Source organism: Lathamus discolor, chromosome 3 (assembly GCF_037157495.1).
Source record: "Lathamus discolor isolate bLatDis1 chromosome 3, bLatDis1.hap1, whole genome shotgun sequence".
NCBI lineage: Eukaryota > Metazoa > Chordata > Aves > Psittaciformes > Psittacidae > Lathamus > Lathamus discolor.
In genome coordinates, this window is record NC_088886.1 from 92,012,888 (window position 1) to 92,032,180 (window position 19,293).

The 19,293-nt window shown below is 36.2% G+C and overlaps 1 protein-coding gene across 2 annotated transcripts in view; it reads left to right on the top strand.

The window, feature by feature from the left end:
* Window positions 1-18,592, top strand: part of FAP (fibroblast activation protein alpha) — a 39,929-nt gene extending 21,337 nt beyond the window's left edge. Inside the window, exons 16-26 of one of the 2 annotated variants that reach the window (XM_065670564.1) lie at window positions 104-228; window positions 1,431-1,478; window positions 4,340-4,438; window positions 5,180-5,249; window positions 6,462-6,656; window positions 9,245-9,299; window positions 12,461-12,560; window positions 15,545-15,609; window positions 16,493-16,565; window positions 16,821-16,894; window positions 18,271-18,592. In XM_065670564.1, coding sequence (XP_065526636.1) covers window positions 104-228; window positions 1,431-1,478; window positions 4,340-4,438; window positions 5,180-5,249; window positions 6,462-6,656; window positions 9,245-9,299; window positions 12,461-12,560; window positions 15,545-15,609; window positions 16,493-16,565; window positions 16,821-16,894; window positions 18,271-18,372 — 1,006 coding nt within the window. In that variant the 3' untranslated portion in view covers window positions 18,373-18,592. Of the gene's footprint in view, window positions 1-103; window positions 229-1,430; window positions 1,479-4,339; window positions 4,439-5,179; window positions 5,250-6,461; window positions 6,657-9,244; window positions 9,300-12,460; window positions 12,561-15,544; window positions 15,610-16,492; window positions 16,566-16,820; window positions 16,895-18,270 lie in introns of those variants that run through there. The other variant, XM_065670565.1, reaches the window with a different exon arrangement.
* Window positions 18,593-19,293: the final 701 nt, after the last annotated feature.

The following is a 19,293-nucleotide window of genomic DNA, read 5'->3' on the forward strand; positions in this document are numbered from 1 at the left end:
GTTCTGAAAATACAGTGCCTTCGTTCTAGAATGCAAGGCAGACACATGTGAATTTAGTTGTGGCAAAATAAATATTGCTTTTTTCTTTTTTTTTTTTTCCTAGAATCAGTATTGGAAGTAGACCTATCAGAAAACAATGCATTACTTGCAATTTAAGGAAAGAGAGATGCCAGTATTATACAGCAAGGTTCAGTGAACATTCTAAGTATTACGCCTTGATCTGTTATGGTATGTATAGTATGGGAGCAAACATATAATCAGTTGTTCTTTCTATTTTGTCAGAGTTGTAGATAATACTGATTATCCTAAATGATGTCCCAAATTTCACAATAACCAGGAGAAATTTCCAGAAAGAAAGTTTTCCATGTCCAGAATCCTTGGGAAGATGTTTCAGAATATTGAAATATTTTCACTTTTTTTTTCTTTTTAAACAAAAATACTGGGATTTTTGGAATTAAAAACAGATTTTTGAAAGTCCTTCATGGCACAAAATAGATTTTCATGTGTCTCATCAAAGTCATGTTTCTCTTTCAGCAACTAGAGCAGGATTTAGAAACACATATTTCCAATTTATGTGATCAAAGTTAGCAATTAGAGACTATTACAATATGTTTCCCAACTGAAATTATTAAATTCGTGTCAGCCACAAAATGTTGGATATTTACCTGAGAACATTCTTAATAACTGAACTAAGAAAAATTCAGCTCATTAAGATGCATGATCACTGAAACTACTTGTAAGTATTAAATGAAGTCTTAACTCTTGAAATAAGTTAGGTGATTTCAGTGGTTCAACATTTTATCCATTACTGTAATCAAATAACAGTGAAGACTGAAGTCACAATCCGAGAAAAGGAAAGAAAAATATCCATGGTTTTCTTTTTGCATATTTCATCTAAAGTTTACTGTTCTTCTGATTTTTTATTGACTGATTATCTGAAGAGTTCCTGAGAACTTCCATTGAGCAGAGAAGCAAATGTAGCAAATAATAACACCTTTCAATCATTCTTGCACAAAGCAGTCAGTGAGGTCATCACCATATGAAAGCCACTCACCTTCACAAATATGATGTGGCATGTTCTCAGAAGAATGTTTCACATTGTTAATTCTGCGAGCACCTTATATAATCACATCTCAGGTATTAACTAGATGTCAGTTCATCTGTAGAGAGGAAGAGTTTGTTAGTAAATTTAAAGTTGCTTTGATTATGTTTGATAAGCAGTGCCTGTATGTATACAGGTCTGTGTCACACAGTACCTTATGTATTTCATGCAGCAGGGACTAGTGTGTTATACAGCAGAGAAGATTTAGGTTTGTGTATCAACTCTGAGCTCTTTAACTCCTTTCAGTTACTAATCTTGATGTAATACAAACTCCATCATAAAATTCCAGCTTCAAACTATAAACTGCCTTCTTATCATTCTGTGACAGGTCCTGGGATTCCCATTTCTACTCTTTTTGAGAACTACGGTGATAGAGGTACTGCAAATACCCTGCCTATTTCTAAGCATTCTTTTTTCCCATTGTTCTTCACTACACGGATCCTCTAATACAATATTTGGATTGTGATCGAGAAGCCTTTCATCTTGTTTGTTATCAAAATATCTAGTGTCTTTTTAGATTTCTAATTAGTGAAAGCTAAATATCAGTGAACTGACTTCATTTTCTTTCCTGAATCCAGCACTGTTATAGCATTCTGATGTTTTTCCTGTTTCTATCCTATGGATGCAATGAACATCAGCAGCTCTTTGTCTCCTAAATATTGAGTCAAACTTTGTAGAAAAGATTATTTTGGTTTCCTAACTATTCCTTTTGACATTTGGACGGACACAAGACTTTCTGAGGGCTTTTTTCATGAAGCAAAACTACCCTGTACAAAATGCAGCAGAGTACTATTTAGAGTTTGCAGTTTGAGCTGTTGTGCTCTACTAATTAGAATTTGGATCAGTGACTTGCTCTTCAGCCATCAGCAGAGATGTCAGGGAAGAGCAAATGCTCTTTCAGATGATCAGTTTAAATAACTGCTTCAGACAGGGTGAATTATTGATAAAAGATAGGAACTTCAGCAAGAAACATTCAGAACCCTCATTTTTTAAGTAGCCTTTTAGTGAGGACTGTTTGCAACCAGACCAAGCAGAAACTTGCTAACCATGAAAATATTAATTACTCTGCAGTGACTTTTCTCTCTGTCCTTTGTTTTTCCCTAAAAAAAATTCTCCAACTTGAAGTACTCAGTCCTGAAGTGTTACGAAAACTAGCACGGTCCTGTAAAATACCTCAGTGATTTGGCATTCTTCCTTTCCTGCCCAGTAACCAGTAGAAATGCACTGACATTTCTACTGCCAGGGTCTTTACTGCCAGGTCAGCCAGTATTGATAACCCACTGTAAACTCGGTGTTGTCTGACCAGAAGACAACATGAGGCAAACAAATGCTGCATTACTGTTAAGCTAAATTAATCAGTGGTGATTCATGTAGAAGTCAGTGAATTGCAATGTAAGATTATTTTGACTACAATAGGAGTTGTTACATCTTAGTTTTTAACCAAAATGTTAAGTGTTTGCAGATGGAAAAGATTGGTCAACATATCTGTTGCAATTGTGCTATAAAAACGCTATGTTATTCTGGTATTTCTTTTGCAGGTTTAAATAGGTTTAACGGTTTAGATACAGCTAATGCATGGATTATTTTCAGATTTAATCCATTGCCGTAGCTCATTGTTTTCTATGATTCATTATGACCTTGTGTATCAAGGGCATTCCTTATCATGGAGTGCAGCGAAGTGCCCAACTACAGATACCTCTGTTTCTTAACCTCTGTGCAAGAGAGAACAGTTTCATTCATTTAATGGATCTTCACCACTGGTTTCATGATGCCTCACTCTGCTGTGCTATTATTCTTCAGGAATAAAAGCAAATTCAGGCTTCTCTTTGACTTTTTCATGACCTTTTTTCGTTTAATTTTCTTTAAGTCCCTTGCTTTCATAATCTCTTCTGTGATGCAAAACTATTTTTAGTAGATCCATTCTCATTGCAGTTGGCAGCATTTTGAAAAGATATGAATTTTAGTAGGAGGCATGAAGTTAAACTAACATACACTTGTTTGGAAGCTGCTTCTAGCATGCCTACAATTTGTGGCAGTGCGCAAGTTTCAGGAGTTTTGAGGGGAAGTATTGAAAGGGTTCAGCTGAGTCTGGGTGAGTATCCAGTGCTAGGATGATTTTTCAGCCATAAAACCCCACATGAATCTGCAAAACTTGTCGAGATTGAAAGAACAAACTCCAGTGTTGTATTTTTGGCATGTCATGGATACTATCTAGCTCAAGAAGTGCTGAGAGAAGTACTTTGAGGGTCTGGGGGGGGTTGAGCTTTTCCAGAAGCAGGAAGTGGTTGCTATTGGGGGAAAAAAAAAAAAATAGAGAAAGAGTCAAACTAACCAAGAAGCATTTCCATCAGTTCTAAAAGGTTCTTTCATTTTTAAATTGAAGTTGAAAGTCACTAATATCCATTATGTACAATATTCTTCATCCATCACTACTTATGGGAAAGCACATAAACAAACAATACCCAGTAGACTCATAATACATAATTCTGCAGTCTATGCTGGAAAATATGTAAATTTTAAATAGTAATTTGTAAATCATATCACTGTAAAATGAGTTTAAAGCAAGTAAAACAAAAATTTTAAATACTTTTTAGATTTTAAAATAAAAACAACAAAATAACACCCAATAAACAACAGAAGAGGTTCACTAAGTGTGCAGTAATACGAACAATGGTACAGTAAGTTTTGTGTACTGTACAATGGTTAAGCAAGGGTTTGCCACAACCCCTTAAGAAACTGAATTTCCTGTGTTAGCACAGAAACAAGATATTCCCAAACATCTGTGCACTTCACCATACTGCCCAAGGGTTTCAGAGGTTAAACTGGTGTTACTGTGGTAAGCAAGGAAGGAGGTACAGAACTGTGTTTTGCAATATGGGATAAGCTTTGCATTTACAGCTCTGTATTACAAAACTGGGATGAAGGATCTGCAGGAGAAAGGAGTTTATAGCATAACATCCAGGACTCTAAAACACACAGAAGCACCATGTGCAATGATCTGCGTTGCAAAATGTACATCCTATTGAAATCTTACGAATATTTGTGCTCTATACATGTGCCTTGCTTTTATTTACCTATGTGGTCAAACCCAATTAGAAATGTCTGAGTTGACTTCATTACACTGCTTGTAAAACACACATATTTCCTTTCTGTTCTAATAACACAAAATAAAGGAATCTCAAATAATGAAGAGGAATTAATAAATTAGTTAATAATTCAGTCATCTCTTCTACTTAGAGCTCAGAGTATTGGAAGACAATTGGGAATTGCAGTCTGCTTTGCAAAATATCCAACTGCCAAAAGAAGAAATTAATAAACTTGAAGTGGATGGTATAAGTAAGAATTATATATCATTATTATACTTTTTTTATTCATACCATTTTAATATTTTGCCTTCGTTTTGTTATAGTATAATTTTTTTTTGTAGAACATTCTTGTTAGCCTGTCAGATTGGGAAGATGAGGCCTGGTTCTGCCCTGTTTGACAACACCCAATTTGTCTGTGCCTCAGGGCATCTCTCTGTAAAATAGTAGTTAAAATACATCTCTGATCCACAATGCTTTTCTTAAAAAAAAAAAAAATCTTCAATACTATTGGAAATATTGTGTAAAATCATTATAGGAGGGTGATAATAAAATGTGAAAAGTAAACTGCTGTTCATGTGTTATACATTATATTGACTTGCATACACTGTTGTTTCCATAGTGACTTTATAAACAATATTCCATGGTAATGAGTCAGTATAAAGTTTCCAAAACTCATTTCTGATAATCTTCATAACAGTTACATTCCTAGTTGTGTTTTTCTAGGCACCTGGAAAACTGTGAACCTAGAGTTATGTGAAATAATAATTTTATGCACAGCTAAATTAAAATAAAAGTTGGCACTTTATTTCTTCAAAATTGTTCTTCAACAACTCAATACAAATAGTTATTTGCATCAGTTCTGTGATTCACAGTTCACGTGTTTTGTAGTTAGTACTGATTCATTTTCATATACTATTACTCCAAACTCTGGATTATGCTTGGATGAATCATTTTAACAATTAACAATATAATTTTAATATGTCTTTTCTAGCTTTGTGGTACAAAATGCTTCTACCCCCCCAGTTTGATAGATCCAAGAAGTACCCTCTGCTTATTCAGGTGTATGTACTATTTCCTTTGATCATTGCTGTTTTGTTAGAAAACATACTTCTTATAATTTAACAAAACCTAAGACTTTTGCCATATTTTACAAAACAAAAGAAAAACCACTAAGTTCTATTTTGTTTGTTGTGATGGATTTTTTAATATATTTCTGGAACAGTAATTCAGTTAATGGAAATCAGTAGCATTTTTAACGTTAATCTTAGCAGGGCAAGGATTCCTCAGAATCAGGAAAAGGATAAAAACGTGGGGTATTGCTTGGAGTTCTTGGTTCTGTTGCTGCTTCTGTTTACCATGAGGCAGGCTGACATTATTGATTTCTGCTTTGCTAATGCAGAAAATGCAAAGGCCTGCTTCATTTATTAAGAAGAAAAAAAAAATATCAAACACCCCTAAACAGTATGGACTGGCTTCTTCGATCAAATGCTCTTTCTAAAGAACATTTGACACAAATTTAATTTATTGCAGGCAGGAAGGGCAACAAAAATTGCAGTGGTGCTAAAAATTGAGAGCTGAGTGGGTGTAATAAACCTTGCATCATTTTTTATTAATCAGTGATGATCCAAAAGTCCAAGAATGCCAAGTATATTTGACTTAAGTTTAGAATAGATGATTAAATCAGTTGTGTCCTTGAGGTCAAACATATAATTTGCATTAGGCCATTCTCATGAGGAATGTCTCTCTATTGCTCAGCTATGTGGGGTGTGTTCCGACTGCAGCTCCAACAGCACATGATACTCTCTATTGAAACAAAGATGGGGATGTCCAGAAAGTGTAAGGAGCTGTACTTTTTTCTCCTCTTTCCTCTGGCATTGCTGAGTGCATGTAGGGGTCAAATGCAGAAAAGCAATGAAAACTGGTGTTACACCTAAGGAATTTGAAGAGAAGAAAAAAGCATGACTTTGAGGCGTGACTATTCCGAAGATTACCCTTGTGACAAGCACCTGATGCTACACCCCTTTGTCTGAGCTAAAACTAACAATTTGTCTTAGGCATAAGACCTAAAGGATTTAAATAGATTTTAGATAGCAAAATCTCATAAATACATGAAAATGGTAGTTGAACTGCTTGTCTGCTGAGCTAAGCCACAGCCATATAACAAAATACTTGTGGAGAAAATGTAAGAAGTACCTATAGTTATAGTCCAGTATCCAGTAATCATATATAAATTTAATAATATGAGTTGAAAACATGTGAATTTTCATCCCCAGGTATGGAGGACCCTGCAGTCAGAATGTAAAGGAAACATTTAGCATTAGCTGGATAACCTATCTTGCAAGCAAAGAGGGAATTGTTGTTATTCTAGTGGATGGCAGAGGGACAGCTTATCAAGGTGACAAGATTTTGCATGCAGTATATCGAAGACTTGGAGTCTATGAAGTTGAGGACCAAATCTCAGCAGTGAAGTAAGTAGAATGTCTCCCTGTATAACTGTTGTGTTTGCATACCTACAAGGAGTAATGTGAAAAAAACCACAACTGAATATACTACTCAGCCTTTCTGGAGAGCTGAGGTCTCCAGGAAATAAGAAAACTTACGGAAATAAAATATCATTGAGATGCTTGATGTCAGTGAGATCTTGTGTGGTATATTAAAGTCCATATACTACTAAGTCCACATTTAGACCTCACCACTGCCATTTTATAAAAGCATCATTAGAGGCTTCAATCCTAAGCCTACATAAATGAAAGTGTCAGTGGTGAGAGGTAAGCCAACATATTACCCAGTATTCTTAAGTTCTCCCTGTAGGAGAAACCTACATCAGTGACAACACTTATTAGCCAAAGATCCATAGTGATGTACCACAGTGATTAGCTAAAGGTCAAATGTGACCTTTGTAGCAAAACTGAATCCTGACACAAGCCTCCTGGATGTTGGTTGGTCATACAAACTTGCCTTACATGCTATTTTAGGAGTTATGAACAACAGCAAGTGTCTGAGGTCCTCTGGTAGTTGTTCCCCAACAGTGCTCCTTTTCATCAAAGAGCTTAAAGTTTTCCAAGAAAAAATAATTCCCTAAGCAGAGGTTTTGGGAGTCAGTGAAAGCTGAGATTTTGTAAAGAAAGGCTGCCTGAGAAGCTTACAGATGCAGTAACACTGCTTGAAGTGAGCATTTAAAGAAGTGTTTGAACACCAGAGATGAACGCAAAGCAGGAATAAGTCTAGCCTGTAGTCTTGAATTTGGCCAATCAGAGCACGGTTAGATTTCCAGGTGCAACAGTAAATACACTCCTTCAATTATAGACCTGACTCTGAGTAGCTTAGCTAGAAATCGGATCTAACAGCACAGGTTCCCTCAGTTTTCTCTACTTGTTTGAGAACACAGCCTGTATTTGCAAGTGTGTGTGAGAAAGGTGTCTATTCCTTCCTCTTTCTGCTTTGTGATAATTAATTTCCTCCTCAATTATATGAACACACCATTTTCCTTTTCCGTGATAAATGAAACAGAATTGCTGTGTTATGTCAGGTTTTTCTATTCATCTATTATTTGATTTTCTTTTTTTAAACTCTTAGCAGAAATGGCATATTTTAAAATATCACCAGAGAGATAATTTTTTTTTATTACTCTGAATTGTCACTCAGACATAAAATGTCAGAGACAGAGGGAACCTAAGCTGATTCTGCATTTGTAAAATCTGCTGAGACAGGCTGTGAAAAAATTACCTCAGAGTTCACACATCCCAATTTTCTGTCAGCACCTAGACTAAGTTTTTATTCAGTTAAATGTACTGCATTCCATCTTCCTGTTGTAACACATGGTTTAAGATGTATGATTTTCAGAGAGCGTACTATACTCTAGTAAGTTCTTGGAGGGATTTTTGCTGTAGGAGGAACCCCAGGGATAAAGACAGCAATGTAACAAACCTGAATCATTTTTTGGCTGTTTGAACTTTGTCCCACCCAGATAGTATCCCATATTTTGGGTGTTGTCAGTTGTTCATGCCTGTTATAGTAAAATAAGACTTATACGTGTCCTGGCATGTACCCGAACCTATTTTGTTTACCTGTCACTCTCAAACCTTTGTGTTCTTTTGCCTTATCCTCTTTTCTTTGCTGTTGCTAATACAGCTCTTGAAATACAGTCTTCAGACTCTGATGCGGGATTTTTGTAGGACAGCTAATATTTATGATTCTCTTTGCGCAGTTTGACTACTGACTGGATAAGCAAGGTGCACCTTTCATCTGTTTAAAGCTTATTACCTACTTGGAGCATTAGAAGATGCCTTACTTATTTTATATTATAATAGCAGTATGTGCTCTCCACTTTTCAGGCACATAAAAAGAAAGCTTATTTATTGCTCCAGGGAATCCCTAATCTCAGAGGTTGATATTGTGCTTCTTGAGGGATCAGAGTATCAACCTATAAAGCAACTACGTTGAGTGTTTTGCAGGATAAAGTCTGAATATTAATGGCAATCAGCACCTTTGGCATTAAAACAATGAAAATGATAATAGCCTGAGAGAATGTAGAGCTACAGGAAATGAAACGTGGTTATTAGTAGAAATACATGGTTTGAACTTTTCTTTTTCTGCATGTATGTGAGTTTATGCCTGTACACGTGCGTATAAACATACATATGCACATGTATAACATGAGTAGAATGTGTGATGTTTAACATGAGTATAATGTGTGGTGTTTAATCTAGTCTGGACTAAATCCAGGTGGCTTCTAAGGATAAGAAAATAGAACTTTTTTGCCAAAAAGCCAGTTGAGCATAGTCCTTATCCACTGGAAAAAAAATAATTATTATGAAGAAAGTTAATTTCAGCATTTTTATTCTTTCAAGAAATAATCTTCCTTTGTCTCTGAAATATCTATTAATAGAATAACTCATGCTTTGTAGAAATCAGACATGCTATGCTAATTGTCAGTTTGCTTAACTTAGTCTAAAGTTTGGAAAAAAGTGAAAGAGAATTATTTTTTACTATTTTGTAATAGCATTATCAATCTTTTGCAATAATGTATTTGTTTCTGTGATTTTCTTTTTCACAGGAAATTTATAGAAATGGGTTTTATTGATGAGAAACGAATAGCAATATGGGGCTGGGTAAGTGCTTGTGTTTTTTTCTATCTTTAAATAATTCTGCAATTTTTTTTTTTTGTTATTCCTTATTCTGCCCTAAATCTGCATAAAGTTTCTTCCGCCAGTGTTTGATGATATTGACAAAGGGGATAGTTCCTGTTGGTGACTATATCATGCAATTGAAACCATGCAAGCTCCCAAAAAGGAATCTTTGACAGTTCAAGAGGGCATACTGAAAAGCCTAATACATTGTTTGGACTTAAAGTTAAGGAAAATTGAGATGGTTTAATTACCTTTACTTTTAACTTGGGGATTTACTGTCATGGTGTCAAAATTCAAGTATGCTCTTTCTGATCTGAGATTAAAATTATCAGAAAATGTGACCCCTTGCATTTGTCTGAATCACTGTATACTTGGCTGGCTTTGAAATGGTCAGTATGGATGAATGTGGGTCTTAGGGGTGTACAACATTGACAGCTTCACCAAGAAGTAGAAAAAATGAGACTGTATAGGAGTCATTCAAAATAATCAGCCAATCTATTTTTCATCACTGATTTTTTCACACCCTTTTCTTTGTAATGCACTCAGAACCTTGTATAGCCAGATGCATTGCAAGTCTTTCTTATTAAATGACCATATTCCTCTACCCTAAGGCACTGAGAAATAGAGTAGCATAGCTCAACTACATATTTTAGTACAGCACTGCATTCTAATGGAGAAAAAGAAAGTATTGGAATAGTTGGGGTATTTTTCCTGTGTTATCAACTTCTAAGTAGAACTATTCCTAAAAATGGGATGCAGACATACTATTGGTGTTCTGGGAGAGCTGAAGTCAACTCAGTGGCAGCACAAATGCCACACAGCCCCTTTACAGAGATTTTTAAGATGTTTAGGCCGTCTGACTCAGTTGCTTTTGATCATCATGAATGGCTGGATCAAGAATGCGTATGCAGAACTGGAGCCCTGCCTCCTACCCAGCTTCATCAGCTTCAGCATAACAGAATGATACTGTGCAGGAGAATAAGATGATAAACAACATCTGAGGGTCTCATGTTTTAGGGATAGCACTGTAAGGAACAGTAAATGGGTTGGAGGCCAGACCTGTGTTAGCCACCCTTACTCCTTCTCTGGGCAGATCAGTGTCAGCTATCCAGCAGTAACTCACAGCACTAATTAAAAAAGGTTACAGAACAAACTGATATGTTAGCCGCTCATTAACATTTTCCAGGTGTTTTTTTTTCTCTCCATACATGTTCATTTTTCTCTGATTATCAATCAGAAAGACTTTTTATTTCATTTTCTTTAACTGTTTATCTTTGCCAGGAGAGTTCTTCTGATCTGTCACTGTTTTATTTTTTGCTAGTTTTTGTTTGTTTGTTTTCATTGTAAGAGGCTTGTCCAGAAACACACCAGAGGATGGATCTCTTAAGATTCATTTCAACTGTAACTATAGAAGTTCCCTGATCTTAGCACATGAACAGGGTTGCTAAAATCTTTCTATGAAGCTTCTACCAACTAATATTTAAATTATTTTGGGCAGACACTGCCATAACACCAGAATAAAATGGGGTACCATATGGTGAAATTAAGTGATACAGACACTTGCCAGTGAGTAATTCTAAAGTGACATTAAGTAAGTTAAAGGCCACATGAAAATATTTTATTTTTTTAATCATATTTTATTTCCAGAACCAATTAAGAGATTTCACACCTGTAAAGCATTGTATCCCAGTAGTGCATGTAATATTCAAACAGCACTATTGCCAAACATGTCAGTCTTTTTTTCATTTTTTCTATTTATTATACTGTGTCCTGGTCCATAACCTTCAAAAGGAGTTCAAAGGTGATTCCTTACTTATAGCTTGGCAGGTATGCATGAACTATGCAGCTCATAGTACTTTCAGACTCACCAAACTCTTCTGGATGGCAAAATAACTTAATGACTAAATCAATTCAGGTTTTGAAGTCTCTGTTACAGTGCATAGATTTATCTGCCTGATCCTAATCCTTTACTGTTTAGCCTTGTGTACTGATTTTTAAAATATCAAATAAGCCAATCAAATGAACTGGAAAAATTGTACATATTATTGCTTCTATTAGCATATTCCTCATTGTCATTTCAAGCTGGAATGTCAACAGGAAGGAGGGACTAACTTATTTTTCTACAAATAAATGCTTAATAATCTTTCTTGTGCTACTGAAGAAGTTGATAATCTTCAGAATTATTCATGACACACCCCATATTTTTATCCTTCCATCCATTCCAAAGTAAACAGTAACCCTATTTTTCAAAGACCTTATACAAGTATTTCCCAGCCCCAGTTCCACATCCTATGGCCAGCCAAACAAAATGATTTTTATTTACAGAATTTCCCTGTCTCAGCAACTAGCCCCACATAGTTGCACAAATCTCTTCTCATATCCAGGTGTACTTACTACTTTCCCTGACTTCCAGCTATGAACTTACTCTTCCTTGCTGGGTCCCAGTTTGAGGAATCAGGGTGGAAAATAACAGGATCAGTGGCAGATGGTAGGGAGGAATTGCTTCAATCTCAAGCTCCCAAGTAGCTAGCTGAGCCTATTGGTACTGATGATGGGTTGGTTCAATATGCCAGTGATTAACAAAAGCTAGGGAGTTTGTTAAGGGAGGAAAGAACTTGTAAATCTTCTTAGACGTGCATACTGAAAGGATGGAAGACAATGAAAACAAGTTGTCACAAGGCAAGTTTTCTTTCAGTTTTAGGAAAAAAAATTAATATGAGAGTGATAGTGTTGAAACAGATCTGGTAGAAAGACTGCGTAGTGTGCATGTGACTTATGAACCTAATTTAAATCTGGTTAGCCCTGTTTTGAGATAGAGGTTGCACTGATTACCTCAAAGGACCCTACCAACTTAAATTTTTCTATGATTCTAAGCAGTAATGAAAGGAGTATCCTGCATTAAGCATTGAAGAAGTAACAACAGAGAGGGGATTCAATGAAATCATCTAATCTGTCTCACAGGAAATAATATCAGATCCATTTGAAATAAATAAATGAAAGAAACAAAAAGCTTTTGTTGCTTTGTCTTCCATGTGTTCAAAGCAAAATATTTACTTTGGAATTGATTTGTGTAAGTTTGATTCAGAAAAAAAAAAGCCCAAATCTTTACCAACTCTTTTAAACTGTCTGTGATTTCTCCCTAGTCCTATGGTGGGTATGTAACTTCTTTGGCACTTGGATCTGGCAGTGGAGTATTTAAATGTGGAATGGCTGTGGCTCCTGTTTCCAGCTGGGAATATTACGGTATGGAAACTTGTCATAAATACTGACTTGGAAAGCAAGATGTAGCATTTAATGACTTTCTAAATTAAATCATTGCAGGAGACTGGCAATATGAAACTTAAAGCACATTGCAATTACCTAGACATAAAACTCTTAGGACCTTAAGTTTAATGTTTTCTGTGCTGAAAATAACTGACTGCAACTGGCAGCTTGGAACAGACTTTGTCATATAGAAGGTATGCCCAGATAATTCCATATGCACATCTGAAACCCAAAGTGTGTAAAGCCCTCTTGATAAACTGCTATACTCAGGAGTGCTCTCCCTAAAAATCCTGTTAAAACAGTAGTACTGAATTCAGAAACAGCTGAAATGATTTTTCTGCCAGTAATGGAATCACAGTGCACTTCAGCTTCATATACTGCAAATTATCTCTGTCAGGAATCAGTACCTCTGCTGATTGAAGAGTTGTTTCCCAAAAGCAGTGGAAAAGAAAGGGACTCAGTTGTATCTGATGTAATTTTTTTTTTATTCAATATTTTCCCCTTAGATGTTTCTCAGCCACACTTCCTGTTTTGTTGTGTTACAAAACATATTTTTATTTATGTTTATTGACTTAGGCTCCAAACTGTTCAGAGGAAACAACTCAGGGAGTATACTCCCAGGGCCTTACTGTGTGAATAAAGCAGGCACACACTCATGCTTACTTACAGACCTGTTAAGCTTTTGGCATGGTGTAAAGGAACCTTAGTGTAAAAAAGAATCATGGCATGCTTGTTTTCAATGAGCAAAATGTAGCACTTTGAACACATTTACTTAGCATATGGTCGTTTGCTAAGAAGTCTTGGTTATGAGAAAAAATTTTGGTTAAATGGGAAAGATTCCTTCCCTGACTGCTAGCACAGACATTCCTTGTATTTATGGTGTTTTGCAAACAAAGGGGAAAACATTTGTATGACACAGGAAGCATAGTCTTCATGTTTTCACTGGCATCAAGATTTTTTTAAGACATTTTTGCTCATGATCGCAAAATTATTTCCAGAATGCAGGCGTAAAGCACTATTTTTGCAGAAGTCCTTAAATAAAAGATTTGTAAACATTTGTCCAAACATTAAAAATTGAATTAAGTTTTTAGTTAAGGTAAAACTTAATTGTACACCTTTGCAATCCTTACTTTATATGATTTTTCATGAAGGAGTTAAAGAATCTTGCTAAAAACACATTGTCAAATCTGAACAGGCAAATGTACCTCCACTAAGGAAGGAAGGAAACAGAAGGAAGTTGTGAGTCATAAGTTTTGGCAAACAAATCATGTTAACATTAGGGTGAACGGTGTTAGGGGCAAAACTACAGGATGCTACATATTTGAGTCTCTAAGTAGTCAGAGGATGCACTGGCCCCTAGAGCTTCTAAGTTCTGTTCCACCCTCTTTTAGATGCACAGATCAGAGTCTGGGCCATAAGCTTTTCTCTGAAACCCTCCCACTCACCTCCATTTTGTGTCAGAGTTAATAACGGCTGAATAGTTACAAGATGGCAAGGGAAATTGTGCTGGGGGACAATGTATAGTTAAAAGCATTAGATCTGTGACTGTTTTATTAAAATTTGCAATTTATCTCCTTTTTCTTCCTCAGTAATTGACAAGCCAAATCTTCCACTTAGTCATTATAATGCAATTCTGCTGACCTCTGTGGACTTGTTGTAGCTATACTGGTAGAAGAGTGGAGAATTTGGCTCAGAATACTGTTGAAATGCCAGCCATTCAAATCTTTTATTGAAGACTTAAGCCCAATATGGTTGTTTGACACTGTGTTGACAACAGATATTGCACATTTTCTGTTTTCATTGAATGATAAAGGATTTTCATAAAATATAGGCTACTTAGATTTTTTTTGATACTTAAGTTTATTACAAATTATCTTTAGGAGCCGTAGTTCACTAATCTGGGAGACACAGTACACATTGTTAGCACTCAGTAGTAACATATGTAAAGGATATATAATAAACCATGGGAACATATTGAGTCATTTTCCATTCCTGGGAGGATTCTTATTTCTACTTTTTAATAAAATTATTCTAATGCAGTGTACAAACCGGACAACAAGGTAGACAATTACATTCCTTATGGATTTCAATGGCCATCACTTCTCTTATGGGAGGAAAATATTCCAGCTCTTCCTTGTCAGAAAGCCCTGACTCTGTTAAAAAAATAAAATTCTTGCAATACTGTAGCGTGACTGCTCAATATGTGTCAGTTGCTCTTTCAAGGCAAGGTCATAAGAAAACTAATGTTCTGGTAGCGACAGCTGCTGCATCGGTTTTCCAAAAATTTTCATAACGGCTCTACAAATACCCAGGCAGCTCAAAGATAGCTGTTCCTACTGATTTCTTGGTGATACTGTTCAGTTATTCACGTTTGTTTTGTCAAATCTGTTAACAGTCTTTGTCATAGTTAGAAAAAGGAACTGAACAGAGACCTGAACAGCAATTGCACCACTTTTTTAGTGCAACCCTGTATCATTTCCTGCTCCTCCTAATTCCTGCGTATATTCATTCAGTAGGAAATGGACAACATATATATCCATATTTACTGTAGTTACACATGCACATCCCAGGCTGGAATTCTGCTCTGCTAAATTCTTTTCAAGGTGGCAAAAATAGGCTGTATCATCTTTTCACCATGCTCCTTTATTGGCTTCTTGGCTCATTCAACTGACCTGGAGTTCAACCCAGTAGCATAAAGCAATATCAGATAATTACCTTTATTCACAAAACATTGTGTTGATTCCACAGATGAGTATCAAACCACTATTTCTGCAAGGACATTTTGGAGGACATTTATTAATTAACCTTCATAGTTTATTTTTTAAAATATGTTTACATTTGGTGTATTAAAATAAGTTAAAATAAGTTAAAATAAACAATATTTCATTTGCTGCTTGTCACTGAAGGCACAAAAATATCTGTACATTCTCTGCCTATATTTTTTTTCTCCTTTACTATCACAGCATCTATCTACACAGAACGATTTATGGGTCTGCCTGTAGAGTCCGATAATCTTGAGCACTACAAGGTGAGAATTTTCTCTCTGTGTTGATCTGCCTTAAACTTAAATCACACTTCCAAGGACAAGTAGAACTGTGAAGAAAGAAAATGACCTGCCAGGACTCATGGCAGCAGTCCTGTAGCAGCTAAGCTACAGGAAATTCATATCTCTATAGTTACTCGCAGTTCTGTATTTATAAATCCTAAATATGCTAAATTGAAGGATTCTTATTTTCGCACTTGGACAAGTCAGGCAGTTCTGCCAATGCAAACCATTAGCCTAGGGAAGAATTTGTGATAGAGGTTAAAATGTTGATAAGGCTTTGGTTGGTACTGTTAGCCGTGGTATGCAAACTGCTTCATGTAAATGTACACTCTCTGACAATAATATCATAAGCATACTAAATGGTCAGAACACCTTCCCCTATGTGGCACAGGTTGCCTTTCTTCTTTTCTTCACATTGATAGGCAGTGTATAGCTTCCTCCAGCAGTGCACATACCAGCTCTGCATAGAGAGAGGACTGAATTAATGCCCAAAGAAGTTAATGGACAGATACCTATTAAAGATTTTGGATCCTGTTCTCAATTCCTATTCTTCATCTCAACTCAAAGAACAGAAATGCTCAATACCAAACTGCCCTGGTAGATCTGGTAGATCTGCCTAGAAATTATAACATTCAGGGAATGACACAATGGCTAATGCTGTGCTTTTCAGGAACTGGCTCTTAGAAAAGGCACTAAATACATATGGTTTCTCTTATAATCTCAGATTGATATGAAGTCACTGCTGTCCTTATTATGCCAGTTCAACTGTTTGATTGTTGTTCTACTAGGTAACGAAAGCCTTTCAGCTCTGTGGTTGAGTGGTTTAAATTGAAGCTGCTGAACTGTTCGTTTTTCCTCTCAACAGAATTCAACTGTGATGGCAAGAGCAAAGAATTTCCAAAACGTAGAGTATCTTCTCATCCATGGAACAGCAGATGGTGAGGTTTGCAAATGGCAGTACAAATACAGAGCCAGAATCACTTTGTTTGAAAAACATGAAGCATCTTTCTATGCCTTTGATTAGGATCAGTACTTAGATCTTTGGTAGATTTCCATATGACATTAGATGCTTACTCATTCTTTGTAATGTCAACTGTATCACTTGATAATTAGTGGACACAACTTAATGCACTATAACTTTATGCTTCGCAGTATTTACACGTTTCAACAGCCAATTCCTTTTCCTTTTTCAGATAATGTACATTTTCAGAACTCAGCACAAATCGCAAAAGCTCTGGTTAATGCACAGGTGGATTTCCAGGCAATGGTAAATAACAGACTTTTTCATTTTGAACAGTGTTTTACAGCTTTATCAATAAACTTATCTGATATTTGGCAATGTTCTTCATAACCCAGTTCTACTGAACATGCATCAAAACCTGTCAATTGCTAGTGCTTCTGTTACTCTTCATAAACAATTTCTTGCTCAAAGGATTTGCCTGCTTTCTCCCCCCCACCCCTCACCCCACCCCACCCCCATGCTTTGCTTCTTGCCATTTGGATGCTAGCAGGATTTCTCTGTTGTCAAGAATAATGTTGAGGCTGTTAAAATGAGCCAGGGTGAAGAATGAGAATCCAGCCTCCTTATGAAAGTTGTGATAGCTAGTAAAAGAGAGAAAGATGAAGGAGCTGGCTTCTGGGGGCAAAACCATAACTGGTCTGATGGATTCTATCTTTTACTGGACATACCTACCACAGGCACAAGGCGAAATGCACAAAAAGGGTAGAAGGTATCCCAGTAGTATATCCAGCATCAGAAAATACACAAGTTGTCCTCAAAACTTGCGTGCAGTGCAGGCAGAGAAAAACACATAAGCAAGAGGTTAGAGGATATAAATGAGGAATGAACAACAAAAAAGTAGTTTTGAACTGCACGCAAAGCTCTGCTTCTGCACCTTTTTTCTCAGAGCTAATGACCAAAGTGTTTGCCTGCTATCAAATGTACTGGCCTTCTGCCTGAGTCTACTTTCCCAGGACCATGAACCTCCCAAAAAGGGATCACACAGGAATCCCTCTGTACTTGGGGTTTGTAGGCTGTTTTGTGTATTCCACATTCTCTGCCTCCTTCACTGATATTTAGCAAACCATTGTTATTTCTCAAGTATCTGGAATACTGTATAGAGTTATAGTCATTCCAGTTAAGCTATAGGGGAATGGCAGTTATTTCTAAGAGTCAGCAGAATTCGTATGTATTTTATTTGCAGTACACGATTCATAATGTTCATGGCCCTGATGTAATGCAGGATGTTTTGAACAGAATCCCACAACATCTAGCTGAAAGCTTGTTGCTTAGAGTCCAGTATTCCAAAGCAAGACTGTGACCCTAACTGCCAAGGCCATGCAGGAGGTCAAGGCTATTTCACTCCTAAGGGCATCTCAAAGCTTTTTTGCCTGACTTGATACAACTGACTTGTAAGTACTGAGGCAGTAATGATTACTCCTAGATTACAGAAGGTTTAGAAACATTTTTCAGCAATATGAACATACTGGAAAGTGCTGAAAAGAAAGAGTAGCAAGTCCCTCAGTTTTCTTGAGGCATCCACTTACTTTTATATGGTAATAAAGTTCTTGTATTGATTATTGCAGAATTAAAAATATAACATAAGGGGTTTATGGCTTTTTTCTTTTTTTTTTTTTTTTCAGTGGTATACTGACCAGAACCATGGAATTCCAGGCCTTTCCAGCAAACATCTCTATACACATATGACCCACTTCCTCAAACGATGTTTTTCTTTGTCAGAATGAGTAGATTATTCAGGTATCTAACACATCTCTGGGAGAATGCAATGATAACAGTGCCCAGGTTATGTAGTTTTCAGGTGAACTGATGATAGGAACTTTGAAGCTTTAAATTGATGTTTACGTCCACTTTTGATATTGTATATTAGCACATGTTATGCTAGTACATGTTTTGGCACATTTAACACCTGTTTGATAGAAAAAATAAAATCAGAATGTAAAACGCCATGTGCATTTCTTGACATCTTGCTTAAACTTACGTTCTGTAATCCAAAGATAGGTGGTCCATTGCAAAGGCACACTGCCAGATGAATATGCTTGCATTTGTTAACTACAACTGTAAAATGGGAAAGGACAAAGAAATCAGTGCAAGTACCTAATTAGCATCCTAACAAGAACTGGTTTCACAAAGTTTATTTCCAATTTCTTGGAACGAATCCAAGCAGGGATAGGAACACACAATATTTAAAGATAAAGTTTGGATAATTATTGAGACTATCGAATGCTGTGTTCAAATTTTATCCAACTCTTATTTGAAATCTTGCTTCTGCAAAACTCTCAGTGTTCAGATTTAAACAAGAAAGGAGGACATTCATGATAGCTATTTCATCTTAGCATTTTTCTCCCTGTATTCAGAATATGTGAACCATATTAGCCTGTTTTTAATCATCACCTTGGCATTCAAATTAATCTCAGTGTCATTCATCCCAGACTGGAGGGGAAGGATCAAAGGATTACGCAGGCTTTCTTTGCTTTGTTTTCCAGTGAAACTATTTTAGGGAGTCTTTTAAAAATGCTAGAGGCTACTACTGATTGGAATACTTGTATTCTTTTGATTAGTAATCAACTCAGTCATGTCACAATATACAAATATGAACAAAATAATTAGCAACAGATCCATTGTAAATGAAATTATTCCCTGGTCAC